The sequence below is a fragment of the Ornithodoros turicata genome, unplaced genomic scaffold, assembly GCF_037126465.1.
Source record: "Ornithodoros turicata isolate Travis unplaced genomic scaffold, ASM3712646v1 Chromosome11, whole genome shotgun sequence".
Classification (NCBI taxonomy): domain Eukaryota; kingdom Metazoa; phylum Arthropoda; class Arachnida; order Ixodida; family Argasidae; genus Ornithodoros; species Ornithodoros turicata.
In genome coordinates this window covers 3,564,382-3,582,259 of record NW_026999295.1, presented here as the reverse complement: position 1 = coordinate 3,582,259, position 17,878 = coordinate 3,564,382, and the positions used below count along the sequence as shown (strand labels likewise).

The 17,878-nt window shown below is 49.5% G+C and overlaps 2 protein-coding genes across 2 annotated transcripts; both read right to left on the bottom strand.

Moving 5' to 3' along the window:
• Nucleotides 1-4,101: 4,101 nt before the first annotated feature.
• Nucleotides 4,102-4,722, bottom strand: LOC135371472 (uncharacterized). The gene has a single exon (XM_064605521.1). It carries the CDS (start codon nucleotides 4,720-4,722, stop codon nucleotides 4,102-4,104), a length of 621 nt encoding a protein of 206 aa, XP_064461591.1.
• Nucleotides 4,723-7,246: 2,524 nt separating this feature from the next.
• LOC135371471 (uncharacterized) lies at nucleotides 7,247-7,873 on the bottom strand. Its single transcript, XM_064605520.1, has one exon. It carries the CDS (start codon nucleotides 7,871-7,873, stop codon nucleotides 7,247-7,249), a length of 627 nt encoding a protein of 208 aa, XP_064461590.1.
• Nucleotides 7,874-17,878: the final 10,005 nt, after the last annotated feature.

Genomic DNA, 17,878 nt, shown 5'->3' with positions numbered 1-17,878 from the left:
TCTCGTACGTTGTTTCCCCCAACGGCTCTCATGTACTGCATCTATATGATAGACACAACAGAAGTTACTTGTATTGTTCAGTCACCAAGGCGTTATTTCAGGTGTAATTCACCCCAGCTATGTTCGGCATAATTCAATACAAGCCGCTTTATACCAAGCGAGTTCTCCATCCGAGATTAGTGCCCGGTGGACAACATTCCATCCCGGTCTCCTTAACTAGCTGATGACAAGTCACCTACTTCGTCCTAGGCAGATAATAGCTGTGCGGAAAAGAAGCAGGCGAATTGTCGACTTATAAAGCTGCGGCTACATATACAGGGTGTCTAACGAAAGAATTAAATTAAACTGTCATAAGTATGCCATGAAGCTTAAGACTTAAAACCACCAGGAATACACCCATGGAGACTTTGGCATGTATAATTGTTATTAATGAAGCAAACTGGACACGCAGACAAACATGAAAAGTTCTCTTTTGAGAACGTTCGAGTTTGTCTGCGTGTCTTGTGACTCTCGGTTATTCGTCCTTTCACCATCATGCACCATTTAGTCTGCGCCCTCTCCGTTTTGTTGAGGGTATCAACAACCGGAAGTAAAAAAAAAGTGTGAGAGAGAGAGAGAAAAGAAAAACGGTGCAACCTGACGCAGTCACAGCTGAATACCGCGACAGCTGTATAGGTATGCACTGTGGGCAGTTTTAAGATGACTCTTTCTGTGTTTGAGGGTTGGTAACACTTCATGTGTACATATTTTGAAATTATCTCGTACATGTGTATTGCCACTCAAACACTGCTGAGATGTTTAATATCAGTACAGTGTCTTCTGAGCAAGTCCTTATTGGAAATAGACGTGATAGGGGGGTACAACAAACTGTTAGCCGTAACAACCTCCTCTACACCAAGAACCTTCCTCCATGGAGCCATATCATTGTGAAAGACTTGCGCTTTCTTCATTGTCGTTTCAATGCATTTCTTTGTGCTTTTTCATTTCTTGCTCACTGTGCTTTCAGCCCACTATCGGATCCTCAATTCCGCATACAGAGCTCCCTCTATAGAACTATATTCACACCTTCCTCGTCATCACGGTTGGAAATGCGGAGGTGAAACGAAAGCAAATGGTAGCTATTGGTTCGTTTTGTCAGGTACCGCGATACAAAGTAATTTTTTACCAGTTGTTCTCTTTTATCATCAGATTCCTCAAGCTCGTCTTCGAACTTTAAAAAGTCTGTAAGCGACCTGAAGGGTTCCACCACCAACGCACGACGTGCTTCTGTAGGTGCAGAGGCACTAATCCACTGAACGATAGCCTTTAGCTGTTCAGTATGTGTCTGCTGTGTGACCCTGAGCAGCTGGAGTAATCAGATGACTTCCTCTTTGAACTCTGCAAAAGTGATAGAGACTTTGGAAAACTAATAGCCAAGGATTACTCAGTTAAGTATCTTTCTCTGTACCCTTACCGGAACCCGAACGCTCAGTGGTATGCTGCGTTGTAGCTTGAGCTGGCACTCCAGAATGGGTTGCAGGGCTATGACCAGAAACCAAGACTGGGAGCGGATAACGGCACTTGGGCACAGCATCACTTCTCTGCAACCACCCCACTTCCAATGTCTTTTTTTTATAATAAATTCACTTATTAACTAGTCAATATGATGTAACCCACCTCTCACAGCAATGCTTTGGCCCTCATTTTGTCCTGCATGAGCTGTGCGTGATGATGATAGCACCTGCAGAGGAGAACTTGAGGCAGGTCCCCCTGAGGTAATTACACAGCATAGCGTTATCATTTCCTACATAAACAAGCGTGACACGATGTATTTGACATGGCACGAATGCTTCTGACATTCATCATTAATTTAGATACCAGATAGCAGAAGTGACTCAATAATGAGAGGATAGAGATGTAGCAAGCGAGCTGGTTGTATAGATCCATAACGTAAAAACCCGAGATTAGGGGTTAGAAAACTCGACTGTGTTGTCGTTTGTGTGTGTGTGTGTGTGTGTGTGGCCCCTAGCTCGGGTTTTTAAGTTATGACTCAATAATATTTTTGTGCATGAAATGTGCAAACTTTGTTCCCTTGAGATGTACAGTGAGAAATATTCCATATACTACAAACCAGAAGGCAGCTGGGTGAACAAATGAGGGGGTGCAAGAGGCCTGTATTCAGACACTCTCGTCATTTCAGTACGGGTGGGGGGACCAGCAAGATCATTGCGTTATGTACTTTGTGAATTACCCTCACATTGCTGAGAGCAGAGTGTCAAAACTGATGTGACTGGCAAAATGCAATGTTCTAACCTGCAATATGTAGTGCATCGTTGTATCCCTGCAGAAAAATATTGCCTTCCATCTCAAGAGACTGACTGTATGAAGTTTGATATGGTTCCTGGCTCCCTGGTATAGAAATGGTATCGCGGTTCACAAAATACCACAAGCACAGTAATGACAAAAGGGGAAACGAAAGTTCCTTTTGTCTAGTTAGACCCCAAAGCTGTGCATTACGCCTCCTACGTTTAGCAAAAGTATACCGCTTCTGAAGGATTGCAATATTCCTTTAGGGATCTCGCGTAACGGTATACACTTTATATAGCCTTACATTGCATGGGTGCGTTATCTGATGGGGATGTCACAAAGCTTGTATTTACTCCTTCCTGTCTGGCCGTCATTCTCCCGGCTGCATTATCAGGCACCCTGCGACCAGTTGGATCTGCAAGAAAAGTCCCTTTAATACGGTCCAATCAAACCGCACACGTAAGACTTCGGGCAAGAGGTGCCCTTAGTGACACTACACTATGTGTTGTTTGAAGAACGAACAGCATATCAGAAGTTGTTGTGTGCTTCTTTGTTCTTCAACAGGGGAAGGGCGTGATGGTTAAAGATAACCAGCAGCAATCACCGACGTATGTGTAATGGACACACTTTGGTGGCATGTTAGTGTTGCATAGGAAGGAGGTGTGGGTGGCCTCGGTGGAATGTACACGTCGTTGGGGCTCTCTACTGGGCTGCGTGTTGATGGCCTCGTGCTGCAACCCTCATCGATCCTTCATGTTGGGCGTTTCTTTCTTTTACCCGGTCCCATCTCGACATCACTGCTCAAGTCCGAGGTCTCCTCGGCTCTAACAAGTTTTACGCGGGCTTCCTCGTGCGTGGCTGTACATTCAAAACTATGATAATATGTTATCAAATTACGCAGACAGACACAGAAGCGAGATGGTGAAACTGGCCCAACTTACCAAACGCCCAAAGCATTTCAAAGTTGCAGACACGCCAAGATGGCTCCGATTGGGCTCCAGTTAAAATGAGTTGTTGAAGCCTTCCTGGATTTTTTTCACTTGGCCAAAGACAAATGCCATCCCTCACCCAATTCGCGTGCACAACCGCAACACTATCATCGTCTTCAGGAAATTTCCCACTTAAGAAGTTCTTCACACCTAGCAAAAAAGTCAGTAAAGCTGTTACACAAACATGAAGCTGTCGATGCATCCCACAGGTGCACATCACTTTCATTCACAATGAACCAACGGCATAATAGCAAATTGGTCACCAAAAGGCAGTCTCAAACACTTCTTAACGACACGAGATAGTGGCCAGACTTGTTCTGGCGAAAGTGTACGTGCAACCTGAATTCCCAAGAATGATGACCTTAGAGGACTCTGATAGAGATCACATGCTTGCAGAAACTTTCTTCCGACCACAACAAGGTTTCCAGATGCAGGGCTGAATGCGAAATTTTCTATCCGTACGATTGCCCCACAATTAAGCAAGCACGTATTGTCCCGTTTATGCGTACGTAATGTAAATTTCCTGGTGACGACCTTCTTGTATTGTGGCCCTACACAGCCCGAGGGTAGAGGGCCAGAAAAGTGACTCATCAAACATTGAACTTCACTTGGCTGTCGATTTGTGTGAGGAATAGCAAGATGCTGTTGCTCCACATACCGATTGTGCAGTTGCTCTAGTGGCCTCTCTGGCTTCCGCAGCAGCCCTGTGGAGCGAAGTAAACAAGGTGTTCACACCACAATTTGCGGGAAAGAACTGAGGGTTTATTCCAGTGGCGGTTGCCACCAAAAACGAAAGTGGAAAAACGTGCAGCGTGCAGGCCGCGGCTTAACGATGGCGATGTGGGCTGCTACACTGCCTCCCCCCCAGACTCCGAGAGGAGCGGTCAGCCCAAGTGACATGTCTGGTGGCGCTCAGAGAAGGCTGAGTGGGGAAGGGAGGCGGGAGGGCTACTGGTGGCTCGGGTGGCTCCACAAAGGCTGGCTTGAGTCTGTCCAGGCTCACGGTTTCTGTTTTGCCATCAACCGAGATGGTAAAAAACTTGTCCGAACGCCGGAGAACGGGGTGAGGGCCGGTGTAAGGTTGCTCAAGCGGGCGGCGGATCCTGTCACGGCGCATGAAGACATGCGAGGCAGAAGACAGCTGCTGGGGGACAAAGGAGGATCTGGGCGAGGGAACACGAGGTGAGGCAGGACGGACGTTTGCGAAAGCGCGACGAAGCGTGTCGACGTAAGTTCCGGGGGGAGTGGAGACCTCTGTTACGTCAAAGAGGTCAGCCGGGAGCCTGAGGGTAGTGCCGTACACCAGTTCGGCCGCGCTGCAGCCGAGGTCGGCCTTGACGGATGCGCGGATGCCGAGGAGGACGACGGGCAAGACAGATGACCAGTGGGCGGTGTCCTCGTGGGCCATGATGGCACCCTTTAACTGGCGATGCAGGCGTTCTACCATACCGTTAGAGGCCGGATGGTAGGATGTGGTGCGAATCCGTCGCGTGCCCAGGAGTTAAAGGAAAGCGGCAAAAAGCCTCGCTTCAAACTGGGCGCCACGGTCCGTGGTGACGACAGCTGGGGCTCCGAAACGGGCAACCCAGGTCGAAAGGAAGGTCGAGGCGACAGTGGCGGCGGTGGCGTCGGACATGGGGGCCGCTTCTGGCCATCTGGTAAAACGATCGACGGCAGTTAGGAGGTATCGATGTCCAGCAGAGATGGGGAGGGGTCCGACTATATCAATGTGGACATGTTCGAAGCGGGAGTCCGGGGGCAGGAAACGTCCCAGTGGTGCAGACGTGTGCCGCGTGATCTTTGACCTTTGACACGCGGAACAGGCGGCTGCCCAAGATCGGATATCTGCGCGCATCTTCGGGCATAGAAAGCGGGTAGCAATCAGTCGCTGTGTTGGGCGCGCTCCTGGGTGCGATAGGCCATGTAGTGAGTCGAAAACTGCGCGGCGGAGGTCGGGTGGCACGTAAGGACGAGGTGGAGTGGTGCTGGTGTCACAGGAGAGTAGAAGGTCTGTGCCGGGAACGGGAAAGTCGTCAAGACGCAGAGATGTTGTCGAGCTACGCAGGGCCTCAAGCTCGGGGTCATTGTGCTGGGCGCGGGCTAGAGCTTCTGACGATAGCGTCTGGACGGTGGCTACGCGACTCAGGGCGTCTGCTGGACCATTTTCCGATCCGGAGACGTGCTCAATGCGAGAGGTAAATTCGGCTAGAAAAGCGAGGTGGCGCGTCTCACGAGGAAAATAGCGGCTGCTGGCCGATCGCAGGGCGTATGTCAACGGCTTATGATCAGTTGGTGTCAGATGATGGTGAAATCCCGGCCTTCCAGGAAGTACCGGAAGTGCTTGACTGCGAGGTAAGCGGCTAAGAGCTCCCTGCCGACAGTGCTATACCGCGTCTCCGCGGGCTTCAGGGCCTTTGAGAAGAAAGCAAGAGGTCGCCAGCCTGTTCCGACGTGCTGCTGCAGCACGGCGCCGACAGCTGTTGCGGAGGCGTCGACCATAAGTGCGGTGGCTGCATCGGGCGTGGGATGGGCCAGAAGGGTTACCGATGACAGCAGCGACTTGATGGACATGAAGGCGTCAGAAGCAGCGTCGGTCCAAGAGAGCGGAAAGGAAGTGTCCCGGGACTTCCGCTTGCGGCTCTTGCGACCGCGGGAAACGTGGTCTTGGGACAGCATTTCTTCGAGGGGGCGCAGCGTGTGGGCACAGTGTGGGACGAATCGCCGATAAAAGTTGACGAGTCCTAAAAAACGCCGGAGCTGGCGCACGGACTGAGGTTGAGGAAAATCGAGGATGGCGGCGATCTTCTGCGGAAGCGGAGATATGCCCTCGGCAGAGACAGTGTGACCGAGGAACTCTAGAGATGGTACTCCGAACTCGCACTTCGCGACGTTGACGATGATCCCGTGTGCAGCAAGCCGTGAGAAAAGGAGCCGGAGGTGTTCGATGTGCTCGGCAGGGTCTCGACTGGCAACAAGGATATCGTCTATGTACGCGAAGACGAATGGCAGGCCTCTGGTAACGGTGTCTATGAACCTTTGAAATGTTTGGGCGGCGTTCCGAAGGCCGAACGGCATGCGGACGAATTCGAAGAGGCCGAACGGGGTGGTAATGGCCGCTTTCGGCACGTCTTCGGCGGCGACGGGTATCTGATGGTAGGCCCTCGTAAGGTCAATTTTCGAAAAGGTTCTCATGCCGTGGAGGCTGCCGGTGAAGTCTTGAAGACGTGGGAGGGGATAGCGGTCAGGAATGGTAACTAGGTTTAGGGCGCGATAGTCACCACAAGGCCTCCAGTCCCCGGTCTTTTTGGGGACCATATGGAGAGCCGAGGACCAGTTGGCGGAAGAAGGGCGAGCGATGCCGATCTCCAGCATGTGCTGAAACTCGGCCCTGGCAATCTTCATTTTCTCAGGTGCCAAGGGGCGTGGTCGAGAGAACACTGGTGGGCCGTTCGTCACTATGTGGTGCACAACCTCGTGGCTCACGGGCTTCGTCCAGTCCGGAGACTGCGTGAGCGATCGGTACTCGCGGAGAAGTGCAGCATAGGGAGCAGGAACGGCTGGAAGGGATGTTCCGCAGAGGTCGCGACAAGGTTGTGCGGCAGATATGGCGTGGACGTGAAGGTGGGTGTTGTCATCGACGAGAAGGCGGCGGGAAACGTTCACAGAAAGGCCGAAGTGATGAAGAAAATCCGCGCCGAGTATCGGCTGTGAGACGCTAGCGACGAAAAACACCCAGGGGAAGACTCTTCGTAAACCGAGGTTAACGTTGAGGAGCTGTTCTTTGTAGACAGGTATGGTAGTGTTATTAACGGCCATCAAGTGAAACAGCGGCTCACGACGCCGCTCATTAAGGGATGCGGGCAAGACGCTAACAGCGGCCCCGGTGTCGACAAGGAACCTAGTTTTGGTGGAACGGTCGACAACGAAGAATAGGCGACTTGCAGCTTGAGGAGGGGAAACGCCGGCCGCCATCAACGGTTCCCGGGTGAGTTTCCCGGCCAGCCGCAAGGGCGCGTACATCGCTGAGCGGCGTCGCCGAAGCCCCCATGGTACCAACAAGGTGGTGGGTTGGAGTCGTCGAACGGAGACTGGCTTCGGCCGTCTTGTCTTCGCGGAGAGTGGCGGAAACGACGGGAGCGGCTGGATCTTCTGGGAGACCGGCGACGGCTATCGGGGTAGCGCAGGGCAGCGACAGTCTCGGAGAGGCGTTGGATATCCGCTCTCACGGCAGCCATGTCGCTCGTACTCGCAAAGGCGGCAGGTAAAAGCGGCGGCACCGTGCCCTGCTGCAGAAGGCCTGAAGAGGAAGTAGGGTGGTTATGGCCGACGGCGCTTATGCTTGCTGCAGGGGAAGCAACCTCCATGACCTTGTCGGCAAGGCCGGCCAAGTCACAAAGTGGCAAGCTGGCGGCTGTAGTGAGAACCATCTGTACGGTTCGGGGTAGCCGTTGCAAAAATAGCTCGCGAAGCAGTGCTTCGTCGAAAGAGGCTGAGCGATCCGCCAGGAGAGCCTGCATGGCGCGAAGTAGCTGCGAAGGTCGTCGGTCACCGAGTTCTTCGGCATTCAAGAGCTGCTGCAGGCGCTTCCGCTCTGACATCATAGTCCGCTGGAGAACAGCAGTGCGCAACTGGTCGTAGGGCGCCTGAGGTGGAGGGCTTGCTATTAAAGGGACTATGAAATTTCCCGAACCCCCATACTTTTTTTCGATGGAAACTGTTCTTCCCGCAGAGAAACTAATATGCCACAAATTTTTCCGGACGAAATCGCTCCACTCTGCGAGGAGCGCGCGCTGGAAATGTCTCTTCCGCGTTCCTCCTCTCTCGCGCATATTTCCCTGCCGATGGTGTAACTGTACGGACCGCACTTCGGTTCCCCGTTACGTCACCGGTGTTGCACAATGGCGAGTAATGCCGCGAGCTCGCGCTGTGGCTGCCGCCACTGCCGAAATCTGCCCATCGCGCGAAAGCTGCTGTCATGGAGATTTCCACTCCCGATGAACGCATACGCGGGACCCTACGGCGCATGCTCCTGGCTGGATTCCTCGGCTCGGCAACACGTCACGATGACGTGTTGCTGAGCCGGCCGTGGTCGCGTCAAGTTACCCGTTGTGTCTCCGCTCGGCAGCTCCCCACGGCGCGGCGCCAGCTGTCCTCCCTTCGCCGCTCCGTTTAAATTCGCTCCCGAGAAGTCCGCTCGCGCGACGAAAGTAAAATTTCGGTTCTAGACTCAGAAAAATGTCTTCTTTCGAACGAAACGAAGAAAAAAGTCGTTTCATAGTCCCTTTAAGTCGGCAACGTCCATGGCTATCTCTGGTGGTAGGGAAGAGACGATGTGCCGGTACTTGGTGAGTTGGGAAGTAATTCCAGCGAGCAGGAACTGGGCTTCGACCTGCTGGAACCAGACGTGGGGTCCTCGATGCCAAAATGGCGGCAGTCGAACAGCGACGTGGGACATGGGAGGCATCGCAGCAGCAGCGGGGGCGGTTGCGCCAGGCGGAGGGTGTTGCTGGTCGCCAGCAGGGTTCATAGCAGTGGTGTTCTTCTCCGGGTCACCCGAAATAACGAGGTGTTCACACCACAATTTGCGGGAAAGAACTGAGGGTTTATTCCAGTGGCGGTTGCCACCAAAAACGAAAGTGGAAAAACGTGCAGCGTGCAGGCCGCGGCTTAACGATGGCGATGCGGGCTGCTACACTGAGAAATTGTGGAGCGAAGTAACGGGGTGTTCACACCACAATTTGCGGGAAGAACTGAGGGTTTATTCCAGTGGCGGTTGCCACCAAAAACGAAAGTGGAAAAACGTGCAGCGTGCAGGCCGCGGCTTAACGATGGCGCTTAACGATGGCACAGGTGAATATCAACAGGTAACACCTGCCGGCTTCATCTCCCTCGGGTGATCGGAAATGCAGAGGGCCGGCATAGTCGGTGCCCACTGTCTCGAACGGTGGCGAAGGAAGCACCCGATCCCTCGGAAGTGGTGCAGTAGGTTCCGAGCAGGCTCGTGCCCTCTCTCGTCGGCAAACAAGACAGCGGTGCAGGACCTTCCTCACAACTTGGCGGACTTACGTGAGCGTTATTGGGTAATACGTGGCCGCCAGGTTGTGAGGAAGGTCCTGAAGGGGAGATAAGGGCAGTGACGTTGACACTCCAGAACTATGGGACGAAGCAATATCGGGATCTACGGACACAGGACGCGGATCACCTTGAGAAGGTAGACTGGGGGTGAAATCGTGTGGAGAACTTGATGGCGAGTTAATTCGAGATAGGCTTTGTTGAACTGCCTGCTTTACTTGACGGTGAACTGTCTGCCTACACCTCTTCATGGCAGTATAGCAGCTTCTATCGCGCGGGTGGTGTGCGTCTCAGCCTAGACCAAGGAAAAACGCGTCCCAATCGGTTCACTTGAAGTATACAGTGTTAAACAATACAACAGTGTACAATGTACGATATAACAAAGATGTCGATACATACACTTACCGCTTTTTTAATCGAGTCAACTTGTGAGGATCACCTCATAGGCGTTGTACGGCCGCCATTTTTGAAGAAGCAGGGTCAACTGACAAAGGAAGATGCACAGCGAACCAGAAAAATTGCTGCTGCACGAGTCCACGTAGAGCGCGCAATTCAACGCATGAAGGTGTACAAAATTTTGAAGAGCAAGCTGCCATGGCATATGGTTCACCTGGCAAATGACATTATTCTCATAACTGCGGCGTTGACAAATCTTTCAAAGCCTATTCTAGCAGACAAGAGATTTTCCGAGCCTTAACTTCTCCACTTCTAGCAGTGTTCATCATCACATCATCTGTACATCATGCAGCAGTGCAATAGAATAATGTGCATGTGTAATACATACCCTTCCTTAGAGCACATTTTAACAGCTTTGTATATGTTTTATTTTGTACACAGCATGTACTTTGGAATTGTACAGTATGTACATTGATATGTTATAACGAGTGGCACAGTGTTTTATATAGGAAGGGAGTTGCCTCAGGACAGAAGCCGCCGATATTTCGAACAGAGACTGTTCTTCTTCTGGGCACCGTCCTCATCATTGGCATGGTATTTAAAGGGTTAGGTGTGACGTGTTTAAAGGTTCATGCGAATTGTGGGTCAACAGCCCGGAGGGAAGAAAGGGTCCGTACGGGTTTTTACGGCCGGAGTGAATGGCTGCTTTGTTAGAGTGTGGGGGGGATTATGTGAACGTAGTGATCTAGGCTACAGACCGGTTACAGAAAAATGGAAGGTTCACGAACACGTGGACGAAACGGGACAACAGGCAAGAATTCGCAAGCATAGCGAAAGATAAGGAGGTTAGTGGTTACGTGGGGGAAATTCCAGAACGAGCATTTTTTTTTTTTTTTTTTAATATATATTTGTAATACAAAGTTGTGGCATGCAATAAAGAGAGCAGAAAGTAGTGGCCATGCAGAACATAACAGATGATAATGGAGGTAGATGGGAAAAGCATATTTTATTTGTGAAGTGTTTCTAGGGTGCCTTGTGATTTGTTGATACCGGACGGGTGAAGAGCGTTGAACTTGTATATGAGATAAGACTCCCTATCACGTCTGTCACGTGTGGATCTAAACCCGGTTTCTAGAATATATAGTTTAATGTTGTCAAAATTGTGACCAGGAACGTTAAAGTGTTCGGCGACTGCTTTGGGGAGTTTGTTGGACGTGTCGGTTCTGTGTCCGGTAAGGCGGTTGTTCATTTGTTGGCCGGTTTCACCAATGTATTGCATAGAGCAGTCGCCGCATTCAATGCAGTATATAACATTGGAGCTTGTGCATGTGAATGCGTGGTTAACGGGGTGGGTGTAATTGCTCGCAGTGCTTTTGATGGAGTTAGCGTGTTGAACGTGCTTGCATGTTTTGCAGCGCGGGAGGTTGCAGGGTCGTGTTCCCGTGTACGGGGCGCTCGTTTTGCTGATTTTGGCATTGACCAAGGAGTCTGCCAGGTTTCTTGCGCGTCGGTATGTCACCTGTATGGGATTTGTGAATATGTTGTTAAGTCGGTCACTGCTTTGGAGGAGGGGCTCGTGCTTCTGTAGAATGGCTTTGATGTTTGGAAGTGCGTTGGAATATCTTGTGATGAAGCTTATTTGGCACGCGTCGGGATTTTTTCGGTTTTCCAGAACCTCGTTTCGATCGAGTGTGAGTGCCTTGCGACGGAATTCGGTTAGGAGGGAGTCTGGATAGTCCCTTTGGGCAAGTGTACTGCAGAGTTCGTCAAGCTTCTCAGCGTAATCTGTGTCGTTTGAACAAATTCTGCGTAGTCTTACACTCTGCCCATTAGGAATTCCAACCTTACAGTGACGCGGGTGGTGACTCTTGAAGTGAAGGTATTGTTGTTTGTCAGTTGGCTTTTTGTACAGGGTTGTGACGAGGTTGCCGTTGTCTAGTGATATCACTAGTGATATCACTAGTGATATCACTAGACAACGGCAACCTCGTCACAACCCTGTACAAAAAGCCAACTGACAAACAACAATACCTTCACTTCAAGAGTCACCACCCGCGTCACTGTAAGGTTGGAATTCCTAATGGGCAGAGTGTAAGACTACGCAGAATTTGTTCAAACGACACAGATTACGCTGAGAAGCTTGACGAACTCTGCAGTACACTTGCCCAAAGGGACTATCCAGACTCCCTCCTAACCGAATTCCGTCGCAAGGCACTCACACTCGATCGAAACGAGGTTCTGGAAAACCGAAAAAATCCCGACGCGTGCCAAATAAGCTTCATCACAAGATATTCCAACGCACTTCCAAACATCAAAGCCATTCTACAGAAGCACGAGCCCCTCCTCCAAAGCAGTGACCGACTTAACAACATATTCACAAATCCCATACAGGTGACATACCGACGCGCAAGAAACCTGGCAGACTCCTTGGTCAATGCCAAAATCAGCAAAACGAGCGCCCCGTACACGGGAACACGACCCTGCAACCTCCCGCGCTGCAAAACATGCAAGCACGTTCAACACGCTAACTCCATCAAAAGCACTGCGAGCAATTACACCCACCCCGTTAACCACGCATTCACATGCACAAGCTCCAATGTTATATACTGCATTGAATGCGGCGACTGCTCTATGCAATACATTGGTGAAACCGGCCAACAAATGAACAACCGCCTTACCGGACACAGAACCGACACGTCCAACAAACTCCCCAAAGCAGTCGCCGAACACTTTAACGTTCCTGGTCACAATTTTGACAACATTAAACTATATATTCTAGAAACCGGGTTTAGATCCACACGTGACAGACGTGATAGGGAGTCTTATCTCATATACAAGTTCAACGCTCTTCACCCGTCCGGTATCAACAAATCACAAGGCACCCTAGAAACACTTCACAAATAAAATATGCTTTTCCCATCTACCTCCATTATCATCTGTTATGTTCTGCATGGCCACTACTTTCTGCTCTCTTTATTGCATGCCACAACTTTGTATTACAAATATATATTAAAAAAAAAAAAAAAATGCTCGTTCTGGAATTTCCCCCACGTAACCACTAACCTCCTTATCTTTCGCTATGCTTGCGAATTCTTGCCTGTTGTCCCGTTTCGTCCACGTGTTCGTGAACCTTCCATTTTTCTGTAACCGGTCTGTAGCCTAGATCACTACGTTCACATAATCCCCCCCACACTCTAACAAAGCAGCCATTCACTCCGGCCGTAAAAACCCGTACGGACCCTTTCTTCCCTCCGGGCTGTTGACCCACAATTCGCATGAACCTTTAAACACGTCACACCTAACCCTTTAAATACCATGCCAATGATGAGGACGGTGCCCAGAAGAAGAACAGTCTCTGTTCGAAATATCGGCGGCTTCTGTCCTGAGGCAACTCCCTTCCTACATCTCTACCGGTTCGCTGGATTTCTACCCATCTACAGTGTTTTATATGTTTGTTTCGAATGACACTGAAATGAACTTTTCAATAAACTTTTATTTGTTAAGTAATTTGTTACATGTACAGTCCTTACAAGCTTTTATTGTGGACACTTCAGAGGATGTGAACTGTAATGGAAGCTAGGCAAATCGTATTAAGACTGCTGTGAGCTCCTGCTAAGAATTGGCAGAATATGCTTGAAGTACACCCCCTTCAGGTGAGTCAACATTCCCCATGTAAAGTCGTGATCATACGGCACTTTGATATTGAGAAAGGAGTTATCTGAACTACAAAATACTACAAAATCACACTCCGTAACATTGAGGATTGCCATACCGAGTTGTACTTGTCCAAAATAAGTGTGTTTTTTCTTTAGCTTGTAGCCGCCTCCATTTTCATCTTTCACAATAAACTTACATGACTCCGCAACACAACTTGCACTTTCTTTCTTCCCTTTGACAGGACATTTAATCTCAAGTAGTGTTGTAGGCACTCCATCCTTCAGCACTACTCCATCTGGGGTGCAAGCAACCCATGGGCATTCAACAGGGATGACCAGTCCTGGGATGATTACTTCATTTTGAACACGGGTTTGGTAGTGAGCCCTTGCGATAGCTTCAGTTTCTTGTCCATATTTCGTATTCTCATTGCCCTTGAAGCTTGAATGAAGTGTTGAGGCCACCTTTTGTTCCCACTGATGTCTTCGGTATGTGTACAGTGGGTAGCAAGTAGTACCTGGATGCACAATAGCGAAACTTAACACACCGGTCATGACATGATACAACAGTGGTCACTGATTTTGTGCAAACAAAGTATGGGGAGGGCAGGCGAGTTAGTGTGAAATCGGTGAAAGCAGCATCTTTGAATACAAGGGAGGAAGGGACATAGCAAACACAAACGAAAAAAAATATGAGTAGTGTCGTTTCATTTGTGTTTCCCGTGTCCCTTCATCCCTCAGAGTCAAAGATGGTGCGCTCGTGTTGTTTTTTGTTTGTTTGTCTTTGTTTTTCTGTGCACCTTTGTGTTCCACAAAAGAGGGCTCATAACAGAGAACCTGTGATTCGGATCCTCCTTTCTTGCATCCACAAGAGCTTATTCATCTTTGTGTTTGCTGCAAGGCAGGAAGCACTGTCACGTGTGACTTGAATGAATTTGACATAAAAGTCAGCTGAGTCTACGCCGAGTTCCCCACGGGGCCATGCTGCAAGGTCATGCATAACAACACTCTGAAAAGCGTTGTCCATTACAGCAGTCAGATCGTGTACATCCGGTGTAGGCCTCTTACAACTGGAGGGAAAGAAGTGATCATTGAGAGTTGTTTGAGTGCTTCTGCTAATTGTGTTCAGTATGAATGTCAGAAAGAAACACTGCAATTGTCAGGTTGCCTACATGTCTCATTTGTGAAATTGGCGCTCACCTGCTGTTTTGAACCGGGGGAATCTCTCTGAGCCAGCGGCATTCACTAAAATGGAAAATACAAATGGAAAAATATTAATAGGTTACATAATGCATCTCCTTGTTTTGACAACAATAGCATGACAATTAACATATATGTGGTGTATCAACGCCACTTGTAACTTCAGCATCTTCATTCACGTCTATGAACGTCTCACGTCGGTGAAATGATACACTTCGATTTTAATTACAAATTTAAATGCAGAACCAAGAAGCCCAGTTTTTAACCCTGTTTAAATGATAGGGAATGTGTGAAATAAGAAAGGTATAAGTGTGAAACATGAAAGAAAAGATGGATGAAAGATATGCACCGTGGATAGCTATTAGAGTTAAAATTATTGATTTATGTTATGCTATGCATTATTTTGCATGGACACCGGCGTTTCCTACCTGTGCCTCGCTAACACTGCGTACGGACATAACCCCATTAAGTCCTTCCTCAACGACAGAGCCTCTGCCTCATCAAGGGTAAATGGCCTGGGTACAGTCTCCACATGACAAAATTGATCAAGTGGCCCTGTCTCCCCATAAACCTTGGTGCCAGGCTTGCTTTTCCAGGTGCACTCAAGCTCAGTTTGGCTCAGCATGTTCAAGCTGTCCAAGCCCGTCCTAAAAAAAATCACGAGCACAGGTATTAAAAAGAAAGTACTACTGCAATCTCAAAGCACCTGCAAAAAATCTTGCATTTGAAGCTGAATACACAGTATGGAACTGATTACGGATGCCTGAAGTTTCTGAAAAGCTGTGGCCGCGCTTCACAAACACCAGTGAATATGTAAACCGAGATTAATGGGATCCCAAATAATATTAACTCGTCATTCTGCTTCTCTGAGGCAGGTTAATGGCAAAAGGGCCAGGGCGAGCTTCTACTTCATGAGAGTTGGCTCAGATTAAGATCCCTTTCTCCAGTTGATATTTTCTGAATGTGAAATTTGCTTACCGGAGTTTGTGGTGCAAAACTCAGGTTTAACTTCATGATTATATACCCATTTTGGTTTGAAATATTAACGGTAAAACCCGCCAGTGTCTTCCAACAGGAAGTAAGACTTACCTGTTCACTTGAAGAAGTAGTGCCACAACATGCTTGCAAGCTTGAGATAGTCCCGCTTTGCATGAGCAGTTTGCCTTAGCTATTTTGCATGTACTTCCCACACTTATTTCGATGTTTATGGTGTGGGGTTCCCCTTTCACGGAGCTGGTACTCAAACAGATGCCGTGCACATTAATACGGTTACTAGTACAATCTTTTTTGCCGAATGCAATCAAGTGCCCCGCCAGCAGCACCTCCTCGCCTTCACGAAAGTTCCGTGTACATTTTGTGGCGTCAACGAATGACAGAACTTCTGTTAGAAACAGCTGCGGATGCGCCGGCGACACAAACACGTCACCCATTTCGTCCGCCATCTTGGATGCGCTCGTAGCGGCCCCTGTAGCCCGTCGAAGGTGCGAATAGCTCACCGGTTCAAACGACTGGCGTCTGCGTTGCACATATTCGCACAGCTCCACATAGACGGCGCTTCCGGCTCTTCCCGCTTACACACCCCCTCCTCCGACGGCGTTCTCGTACTCCCGTTCAAGTACAGGGTGTATGCTATAAAAAGTCAGTCACATTTTCGCGCGTGGCGCGATACCTACTTGACAGACAGACTTCCGCTGCCGCGGAGTGAAGAAGTTATGCGAGGAAACCCTACAAAAAAATCGTCGATATCAGGCACTGCGTTACAAAATAAATACGGCCACGCAAACTTTCGTCGTCATGCATTTCCTATGCGCTATACCGACGTCAACACGCCAGTCTGCCGATAGTTGCTTGTTGCTTGGGGCGCTAGTGACGTTGAATCCGAAACAAACTCGTAACTCGTAACAACTCGAAACAAATACGTACCCGTGGTACCCATTGAGATTTACTTTTAATGAAGCTTGATATGATTTGGTTTAGATATTTTCTACGCATGTTGCGGTTTGTAAGGCGCTTCCTAGCGAAACATTTCTGCTCCTTCTCTTAGCAGACGACAGTCTGTTTGCCATTGCTTTGTTGCGAGAACGACACTTTTAACCGCCCTTCTAACGTTATTATTTCATTCATTTTGTGCCTCTATACAGTTTCATTGAACTCTATTATTCCTGTTATTATATTCGTTCGTGTTCAATTTATTTCTGCCGTATTTTGTATCGTTTGTGCTCTGCTATGCGCCAGTTGACGGTTCAAGAGCGTACACAGGTGGTACTTTGGTACACAGAACTCCGAAGCCTCAAGCAAGTGCGCATCAAATTTCGTCAACGATTTCGTCGCCGTCCGCCAACTGACAGGACAATTTTAAGATGGGCACGCCGCTTTGTGGGATGTGGTGCTGTAGCGAATAAAAAGCACGACCGCACAAACGTGGTAGTTACTGAGGAAATTGAACAGGCCATCATAGGGTCGTACGAGGCTTCTCCTCGGATGTCCATCAGGAGGACAGCAAGGCTGTTCACCGTTTCCGTGTCAACGGTTCAAAAGATCCTGAGGCGTCATGCGTTCCGCGCATACAAAATGCAGGTGGTGCACGCCCTAACAGAAGACGATTACACTCGCAGAGTTCGATTCTGCAAAGGTGAGCTTTCCAGGATACGAGAAAGTCCGGCGCACCTGCAGTTCCTGTTGTTTAGCGACGAGGCAACCTTCCACACTAGCGGCCACGTTAATAGGCACAACTGCCGATACTGGTCGTCAGTAAACCCTCATTGGCTAGTGGAGCAGCCAGTGCAGTCGCCAAAGACGACCGTATGGTGTGGCCTGTGGCGCGAAGGTGTCGTCGGGCCCTTTTTCGTTGATGACACCGTAACGGGAAAGAATTACTTGAGGATGCTAAAGAGGGAGTTTCTACCGGAGTTGGAATCTTTACATATGCAAAAAGAGGTGTGCGTTTTCATGCAAGACGGTGCACCTCCTCACTTCGCCACAATAGTCAAAAAGTGGCTCTCAGAAACGTTCCCAGGACGATGGATGGGGCGAGGCTCACCCACAATGACATGGCCTGCCGGGTCGCCGGACCTCACGCCGTGTGACTTTTTCCTGTCGGGATACCTTAAGGCGAAGGTGTACACAGGCCGCATATCAACGGTACAGGAATTAAAGGACAGAATAGAGAGCGCTGTCCGCGCACTTGACCCAGAAGTGCTGGAGAGGGTGTTTGCGGCATACCCGAAGCGCTTGCAACAGTGCATCGCATCCAGAGGACGGCACATCGAATGTTGGGGGCCA